The sequence below is a fragment of the Leptonychotes weddellii genome, chromosome 16 (assembly GCF_054177405.1).
Source record: "Leptonychotes weddellii isolate Sample4059 chromosome 16, ASM5417740v2, whole genome shotgun sequence".
Lineage (NCBI taxonomy): Eukaryota > Metazoa > Chordata > Mammalia > Carnivora > Phocidae > Leptonychotes > Leptonychotes weddellii.
The window spans coordinates 43,373,535-43,382,590 of NC_138384.1; the positions used below are offsets into that span (position 1 = coordinate 43,373,535).

At 57.3% G+C, this 9,056-nt stretch overlaps 1 protein-coding gene across 2 annotated transcripts in view; it reads left to right on the forward strand.

Annotated features, from left to right (window-relative positions):
- Positions 1 to 9,056, forward strand: part of MARK4 (microtubule affinity regulating kinase 4) — a 29,580-nt gene that overhangs the window by 7,298 nt on the left and 13,226 nt on the right. For both annotated transcript variants that reach the window (XM_081807094.1, XM_081807095.1), the window contains exons 3-10: positions 126 to 179; positions 284 to 332; positions 1,018 to 1,083; positions 1,160 to 1,230; positions 1,983 to 2,039; positions 3,971 to 4,207; positions 7,258 to 7,377; positions 7,834 to 7,933. In XM_081807094.1, coding sequence (XP_081663220.1) covers positions 126 to 179; positions 284 to 332; positions 1,018 to 1,083; positions 1,160 to 1,230; positions 1,983 to 2,039; positions 3,971 to 4,207; positions 7,258 to 7,377; positions 7,834 to 7,933 — 754 coding nt within the window. The remainder of the gene's footprint in view (positions 1 to 125; positions 180 to 283; positions 333 to 1,017; positions 1,084 to 1,159; positions 1,231 to 1,982; positions 2,040 to 3,970; positions 4,208 to 7,257; positions 7,378 to 7,833; positions 7,934 to 9,056) is intronic.

Below are 9,056 nucleotides of genomic sequence, written 5' to 3' on the forward strand. Positions count from 1 at the left end.
CTGATTGAGGGCTTCCTGTGAGAGGGGGCAAAGGAAAAACACTCCTGGGCAATCTGGGTTGGGAGGGCCTTTCCCAACTCGAGCCCTTGGCACCTTGATCTTTTACCCCTTCCTTCCACCTCCAGGTCGCCATCAAGATCATTGACAAAACCCAGCTGAACCCCAGCAGCCTGCAGAAAGTGAGGCCTAGGGAGAGGGAGCGGGGTGGGGACAAGGTTGGGAAGAGGGTCATCGAAACCGCCCACCCTCATCTTTCTCTTTCTTCTTTTCTGGCCATGCCCAGCTGTTCCGGGAAGTCCGCATCATGAAGGGCCTAAACCATCCCAACATCGGTGAGGAGGGGAAGAGTGTGGGCTCAGAGACTACCAGCTGGGGCACTTGGCAGAGAAGAGAGTTGGGGGACAGAAGAATCGGCAGTTTTCACAGTTAGAAAGACCTGTTTTCTCTTAGCGGTGTCGCTGCTCACTGGCTGTGTGACCTTGGGCAAGTCACTTCACCTCTCTGAGCTTCAGTTTCCGCCTCTGGAGTGGGGTTTATAAGAAGGCCTACTTCAAGGTCATTGTGGGGTTTGGATAAGACTGAGCATTCGAAACACTCCATTCACAACTAAGCTGGGGGACCTGGTCTGATTACCGTCAGCAGCAGTGAGCACTGTCCTTGTCATTGTGAGGCAGAGGGGAGACAGGACTTAGCCTGGCCTGGATGTGGCCACAACATTTATTCATCCACGTGTTTGTTCACTCGGGAAATGTTTATTGAGTGGCTGCTATCTAGCATAAGCAGGAAAGAAAACAGACACAAATCTCGGCCTCAGAGAGCGGACTTTCTTGTGAGAGAGAAAGTAGGAAAGGTGGTGAAGTAGGGCTGAGGAGTTTGGGAAATCTTGCCATCAGTAGGGAGCCATGGAGCGTTCTTGAGTAAGGGGGTGTTCTGGTCAGCACATGCGTAGTTACAGAGTGTGGGCGGAGCTGGGGGGTTCTTGTCCCAAATAACCCTGCTCCCCCCGGGTCCTTGCAGTGAAGCTCTTCGAGGTGATCGAGACGGAGAAGACGCTGTACCTGGTGATGGAATACGCAAGTGCCGGTGAGGCGTCCCTCCCCGCCCTGCCCCCTGCGCCCCCCGCGCCCCTCGCTGACCCCGCTTGGCCTCTGCCCTGCAGGAGAAGTGTTTGACTACCTCGTGTCCCACGGCCGCATGAAGGAGAAGGAAGCTCGAGCCAAGTTCCGACAGGTGGGGGCGGTCAAGGCTGTGGGCAGGGCTGAGAGTGACGCCCCATCCCCGGGCAGGGGGGGGTCTGGGGGCGGAAGTCCGGGTGTCCACGAGCCTGCAGACGCCCGGGTGTGAGGATGCCCTGATGCAGGTGGGCGGATGTCAGGCGTGTGGGTGCGAGGGTGGACCCAGCGCGTGGGAGCGTGGTTAACAGGTGCCAGGGTCCCGAAGCCCGTGAGCGGGGCCGTGCGGATGCGGCGTGGGGGCAGTAGGTATCTGGGTGCCCAGATACGAAGGGTGTAGCTGGGCGGGGTGAGGGGGCCCAGGTGTCCAGCTAAGGGGTGCGTGTCCGATGGGGGAAGGGATCTGAGCCAGGGTGTTGGTCCACGACTGTCCAAATGCCCTGATGGGGCTCTACGGGCCGTATCGGGGCAGAGTGTCCGTCTGCGGGTATGCAGTGTTCTTATGTGTGTTTCCGGATGGGAAAGTCGGGAGGGGACCGGCTGTGATGTCCTGGTTCCAAGGCCCCTGCCGGGAGGCTGTCCAGAGCTCTGAGGGTGTCCGGCGGTCTGAGTGGGGATGTGGGGCCGTGCAGGGCCCTTGGCGTTTCCCACTGTGGTTGAATCGGGGCATGAGGCCCCGGCATCCCGGCCTGTGCCTAGGGGTGGAGGCCTGGGGCTCTGGGTCTTGGTTGTGAGTGGGGTCGTGGGACCGGGGAGAGGCCGAGGGATTTGGGGCCACAGGTCGCTGACCTTCTCTTCCCTCCGCTCCAGATTGTGTCAGCAGTGCACTATTGTCACCAGAAAAACATTGTACACAGGGACCTGAAGGTGAGCCCCCCGCCCCACGGCAGCCCCCCCACCGCAGCCCGCACTTGTCCCCAGTCCCGCCTCCAGGCCCCCTGGGGATCCCCTGTAGCCTCCGCACTCCCTCGCTCTTCTCCCCGTCCTCCTCCCTCAGCATCCGGGGCCCCTTGACTCTTTCCCGAGCTTCTGCGGCAGAGGAAGGCCAGCAGATGGGGGAGCAGGTAGGGAGGAGGGGGCAGGAGGAGAGAACAAAGGAAAGGAAACGAAATGTCCGAGGACATTGCACACGATTACGTGTGTGCTGAACAAGGACTCGATAAAGGGCTCACCGCTCTCAGAGCCTTTGGAGCCTTGGCATCTCTCAGACTTTAGGACACTCAGGAACCTTCGAGAACTGAGGTTCTAGAGCCCCAGAGTCACATGGCTTCTGGGCCTTAGAATCGCAGGCATCTCCGAGCTCGAGAAGGACCTTTGAGAGAGAGAGAGAGAGAGAGAGAGCGAGCTCCTGAGGCTACTCCGAGCAAGGAAGGGACTCAGCCAGCCCGGACCCCCCACCCCCCACCCCGCTCTGCACCTCCCACCCTGAGAGCCACATGTCTCAGGGCTTCTCGACCCAGACCGGAGAGAGAAATGTTTGTCCTGCTCAGTCGAGTTGTCTTGACTCTCGTTTCTGGAACACCTCCTGTGTGCTAGACGCCGTGCCTTAAGGAAGGTCTTCTCAAGGTATCAGTAGTGAAGGACTGGGTTTGTTCTAATATTTTCAATTCCCAGTCCGCCCTGACAAATACTTTTGTGAAGTACAATAAAAATAAAGTGGGGGGGGGGGGGGAAGATGTCCAAAATACAAGACCAATTTTTTAAAACTATTATTACATTAAAAAAAAACAAACAAAAACCCAAATCAGAAAAACCGACTGTCAAATTGCTCTAGAAGTTTCTAGACACACTCCGTGTCTGTACCGACCCTCTGAGAAAACCCCTTGAGGCTTGGGAGTTTGCCGTCACCTGGAGGAGGCACGCCCCCTGGTGGAGGGTCCTGGAAGTGGCTGAAAGGGATTTGGGGGATCTGATTAGTGCACCCCGGGTGGGGGTGGGGGCCAACCTGACCTGAGGGAGCCACCCAGGCACGGGGTTGTGGCTGGGTGACAGAGCTTCAAACGCTAGGAAGGGAAGTGTCACCCCTGAGCAAGGTTGAGATGCCATTACGTTGAGGTGTGTCTTTATGGGTTCTCTGCCCCTCTTTTTGGGTTAGAGGTGGGGAAGGGAGGTAGGGAGACCATGAGGAAGCCGGACGTGCAGGTGGCCTGGCCGGGGAAGGACCGTGGCTGGGACCAGCCAGACGTGGGCAACACTTTGAAGGGCTATATGTATCCAAATCTACAAGAGGCAGGAAGCTGGAGGCTCCTTCCACACTCAAGCCATGGCGAGGCCAGGCCTCTTTTGGAGTCTTGCTGTGGGCACGAGGTGGTCTCCCTAAGGCTCTGTTTCCTTGCTCGTGAAATGGCATTTATAAGAATGCGTGCCACCAAAGGTAGACAGAACCTTGATTTTTTTTTTTCATTTTTATGAGTCTTGAGCAGTCAGTGCTCATGTCGGGTTTTTTTTTCCTGCTGGGTAGACTGAGGCTCAGAAAGGGGCAGGAGATTGCCTGAGGACCCCCAGCTCTGCAGACCACATGGCATAATAATGGCTAATGTTTTATAGTGCTTATCGGGTACAAAAGATTGTTCTAGGCCTTTTAGGATTCACTTAATGCTCAGACAGCCCTGCGAGGCAGAAGCTATGATTATCCTCCTTCTTTGGATGAGGAACCCGAGGCCCAGACAGATAAAGTCACTGCCCAAGGTCACACGGGGAGTAGGGGACCGGGTCACAGTCAGTACTGGGTTGGGGGGGGCGGCTCCGGAGCTCATGCTCCTGTCCACCACACACGTCTACCTTCTACCCCCTCCCAGGCTGAGAACCTCTTGCTGGATGCCGAGGCCAACATCAAGATCGCTGACTTTGGCTTCAGCAACGAGTTTACGCTGGGCTCAAAGTTGGACACGTTCTGTGGGAGCCCCCCGTACGCCGCGCCGGAGCTGTTCCAGGGCAAGAAGTACGACGGGCCAGAGGTGGACATCTGGAGCCTCGGCGTCATCCTGTACACCCTCGTCAGTGGCTCCCTGCCCTTCGATGGGCACAACCTCAAGGTGCTGGGCGGGGCCAGCAGTGGAGGTCTTCATCTCCCGGGAGGGTCTCCCCGGCCCCCTACAGTTGGGCCCGCAGCCCCTCCCCCCACACCTGCTCCGTAGAGGGCCAGCGGGGTGGCGGGGCTGGCCGGGTCAGGTTCTGATTTAGGTTTTACAGATACGGTGTGAACAAAAGAGACAAAAATCCCTGCCCTCCCACGTGCTGGCCCTTGAGAGCCCGCTAAGTGGGAAAAGCCAATCAAAGGCTACCTGTGGTGTGATGCCGTTTCTACGAAACGTCCAGAACGAGCAAATCCAGAGACAGGAAGCGAATGAGCGGTTGCCCCAGGCTGGGGGAGTTGGAGAACGGGCTTTCTCTGGGGGGATGGAAACGTTCTAGAACTGCCCGGTGATGGCCACATAACTCGGTGAGCGCACTCACAACCTTTGAACCGGGCACTCCAAGCGGAAAAATCCCTGCCCTCACGGGAAAGAGCAGAGCAGGTGATGTGGGTGGGTTGGGGGGGCGGGGGGAGTCTCTGCGTGGAGCTCTGTGCTGGCGACTGGGGACTGGCCTGGTCCTTGAAAACAAAATAAATAAGCAAAACGTACATCATGTCAGAATCTGGCCAGTGCTGGGGGGTGGGGGTGGGGACGGAGAACTACCTTCTGGAAGGCGCTCCGGTCGCGAGCGTGGGGCCGCGTTGGCCCCGTCGGTCTGTCCAGGCGCATCGTTCCTGATGGAATGTTTGGGGGTTAGTTGCAGCACCACGTCCCTCTGTCCCTGAAGGGGACACACAGCAGGTACCTCCTGAGACGGGGTTATTTTCCTGTCTGCGGCCACGCTCGGGGAGAACCATGGTGGTGCAGTCCTGGCCACGCTCCGATGTCCCCAGCTGTCCTGAGACTGTCCCTGTAGCTCTTGCTCTCCCGCTCCAGTGTTTATTCAGGCTTCCGAGTTGCCCGCAGTTGACCGGTGTCTTAAAAGCCTCCTTTCATCTCGAGCAGTTCCTCTGTCTTTCGTGCCGTGGCTTTGTGGGGCTTTGTGGTACTCGGGCAAGTTGTGCCGCAGGGCCCTCCCTCAGTTTGGGGTGAGCGGCGTTTCCTCGTGATGGGGTTCCGGTGGTGCGAGCAGGAACGCTCGGTCCTCTCGAGGTGGCCCACGAGCTAGGAGCGCTCAGGAGGCCAGGGAGGTCGCTGCCGAGGACAGGCCGCAAGAGCAGGGACCTGAGTGATGAGGAGGAGGGAGCCCCCCGAGCGGCCAACCCCTCTGAGCCTCAGGCTCCCGCTCTGTTCCGCATCTCTAGGGTAACCAGCCTTGTAGCCGCGATTGGAGGGCTCGCTGAGATCAGGCGTGCGAAGCGCTCACGATCACAGGATAATCTGAACCCCAAGCATGAAGCCAAGGGACCTTTTCCAAGGGCAAGGCCAGCGTCTCACCTGCCCCAGGCCCTTGTTGCCTCCTGCTGTCCTGGTTCCCCCCCACCGGCCCCCCGAAACCTTTCTTGGCAAAGGAGACAGGCAGCTGGGGGCAGGTCCCCACTCTGTCATTTCCTTGCGAAGCGACCTGGGACATACCCCCGTTTCTGAACCTGTTTCCCCACCTGTAAGATGGGGAAGTGAAGAGTATTCACTTAGGGCCCAACTGGGTGTCTGAAGCCCTCCCCCGGGGACCTGGCAGCTGGCCAGGGCGTTAGACTTGGGAGCCTCACCAGTGATGGTGTTGACAGCCTGGTGGCTACTTCTCACCATCTTTGAGGTGAGAAGTGTGGAGCGGGGTTACACAGCACGGAATCTGGAGCCGGACTGCCTGGGGTTCAGCCCCGGTACTGCCATTTTCTGCTGCAGGCTCTTCCCGCAAGTGACTTACCCTCTCTAGGCCTCAGTCTCCTTGTCTGAAAAATGGGCATCATAGTCCTGCTTCACAGCTTTGTTGTGAGCACAGATGTGCCTTGCATAAAGCACTTATTAGAACACTGCCCGGCCTCGGGGTAAGTGCTCTGCTCTGAAAGTGATACTCAGTATTATTAAATATGCACGACCCTTCAGGGTTGCGCTGATCTGCAGACCCAGGAGGCTCCCAGGCGCATGCCTCTCCCAGCCCTTTGAGGAGAATGCGGGGAAGGGGGCTCCCAGGCCAGTCCCCAGCACAGAGCTCCACGCAGAGACGCGCCCCCCCCCCGCCCCAACCCACCCACATCACCTGCGTCCCTCCATTTCCTGAGGATGGAAGGGGCTCTCCCTGGTGCGCCATGGCATGGTGCGTGGGATTTATTTTCTCTCTCTTGGCAGGGCCCCTCATAAAAGGCCCTTTACCAAAAAAAGGTCTGCGTGTAAATCAGTTCTCATTCTTTGGGACTACCAGGGGGGTCTCGTAGTTCTTTGGAAAGACAGGCATGCCTAGGGGAGGGGGAATCCGAGGGGTGGGAGGCGGGTGGGCAGGATCCCGCCGCCCGCCCCTCCCCCCCACTCTTCACCCTTCCTAAACCTCATATTGAAGTAGCACTTGCTGTGGGCCAGACATGTGCTGGACATTTTACTTAAACTCACTCACACCCTGGCTTGGCAAGTGGGCGCTGGGAGCCCTGGGTGCAGAGGAGACTGAGGCCCCGGATGCTGACTCGCGTCTGACCCGGCTTGTAGAATTCGCTTTCTCTGTGAGATTTCCTCGGAACGAAGTCGTATACAGGGCTCCCATTTTAGAGATGGGGAATTGTGCTGAGGAGAGAGGGGTGGGGACGCCTGGGTGGCTCAGTCGGTTAAGCGGCTGCCTTCAGCTCGGGTCGTGATCCCAGGGTTCTGCGATCGAGTCCCGCATCGGGCTCCCTGCTCGGCGGGGAGCCTGCTTCTCCCTCTCCCTCTCCCTGCTGTTCCCTCTGCTTGTGCTCTCTCTCTCAAATAAATAAAATCTTTAAAAAAAAAAAATTAAAAGGGGTGGGGTTTTGCCACCTGTTGCTTCTGTGAGGGGATTGGGAGAAAGGTATGCGTGCGCGCGTGCATGCATGCGCGTTGAGTGAGTGATGGGTGGGGAGGTGGGGTGGACTCCTCCCCCAGTAACCCCGTCCCCCCAGGAGCTGCGGGAGCGAGTCCTCAGAGGGAAGTACCGGGTCCCTTTCTACATGTCAACAGACTGTGAGAGCATCCTGCGGAGATTTTTGGTGCTGAACCCAGCTAAACGCTGTACTCTCGAGGTAAGCCCTAGCCCCGCACCCCTCCCATTTCAACCTTCGTGCCCTCATTTCTCCTCTCCGGTGTCCATCTGCTTATGATCGCGGCTGGGAGGGGGAGGGGAGCCAGGCAGCCCGGGAAAAGACTCCCGGGCCTGTCTCAACGCCACCCCCCAAACAGCTTCGCCCACTCCTCGCCATGCCAGTAATTAGCTAATGAGCTCCTAGGCTTATTATAGGGTGCTGGGGACCCAGATGATGCGGAGGAGGGAGGTGACATCGGGAGGGGTGCTGGGGGTGTGGGTGAGGAGGTGCTAGCTGTCAGGAAGCCCTCGATTCCGGGGTGTTAGGTCTTGGAGGTGGGGGCAGGGCAGGTGGCCCTACCTGGGGGCCTGCCTGGGCGATGGGGAGCTGTATTTTCCCCCAGTTTCTTCTGACATCTGTCTTCCCCCTTCCCTGTCCTGCCCCCGATTCCTGCAGCAAATCATGAAAGACAAATGGATCAACATCGGCTATGAGGGTGAGGAGTTGAAGCCATACACAGAGCCCGAGGAGGACTTCGGGGACACCAAGCGAATCGGTGAGGGTCAGGGAGAGCAGGTGCCCCAGCTCCTCAGAGCTGTGGGCCACAGAGCCAGGGGTGGGAGCTTCCCAGCACCTGCCCCTCGGGTCAGCGCATGAGAGAAGTTTGCAAGGCAATTAGGGAGAGTGGAGAAGTCTAGGCTCCCATTTCTGTGCTGCTGCTTTCTAGCTGTGTGACCCTGGGCAAGTGGCTTCTCCTCTCGGTGCTTCTATTTCCTCATCTGTAAAACAGGACAATCGTAGAAACTATCATAGGGTTGCTGTGAATATATTAAATGAGTTAATCTACGTCAAGTACTTAGTTGTGACTGTTAAGACACAAAAAGAAATTACAGATCACGTCTAGAAGTATTTGGGCACAAGTCATCGGTAACCTGCATGTTTGGGGAAAACCCCCATGTGGGCATGTGCCTCACCCACCAACCCTTTGATCCCAGATCCTCCAGCCTGGAGCCCTTGAACTCTTGATCCCTAAGGCATTAGCCCTGAAAGAGTCCCTTAGGAACTATCCAGGAACCCTCAAGGCCACCATCAGAGTTGGCTGCATTAATCAGGATTTTTGTGGTTGTACAGAAGACAAAACCCAAGCCCTTCTAGCTTAAGCCAGTAAGAATAATAATAGGCTGAACCATTTGAAACTGCCATTTTTATAGGTCAAAAATTGTTAACATCAGCAATTCTATGTGGTTATAACCTAATCGTGGTAACTGATTCATTCACATAACTAAAAAGGCCAGGGTATGCCGGCCTTCAGGCATGGCTGGATTCAGGTGCTCAGAGACAGTCGTTGGGAATCTTAGCGGTGGCTTCTTTCCCAGGAAGCTCTGGCCACAGGAACAAGCTGGCAACAACATATCCTAGCACCTGGACACCCCCTCAAGAACAGGAGCCACTTTCCTGAATGTGCCAATAGAAGCTCTAGGCTGGTGCCCATTGGCTACCCCTGAACCAATCAGTCTGGCTTTGGGGATGGAATGCTCTGATTGGCCAGAGCCGGGTCGTGTGCCCACCCTGAACCAATCAACGTGATTTTGGGTCTGGAGTGTTCTGAATGGCCAGACCTGGGTCATCTGCCTGCCCTGAGCCAATCAGTGTGGCCTTGCGGGGGGGGGGGGGGGGGG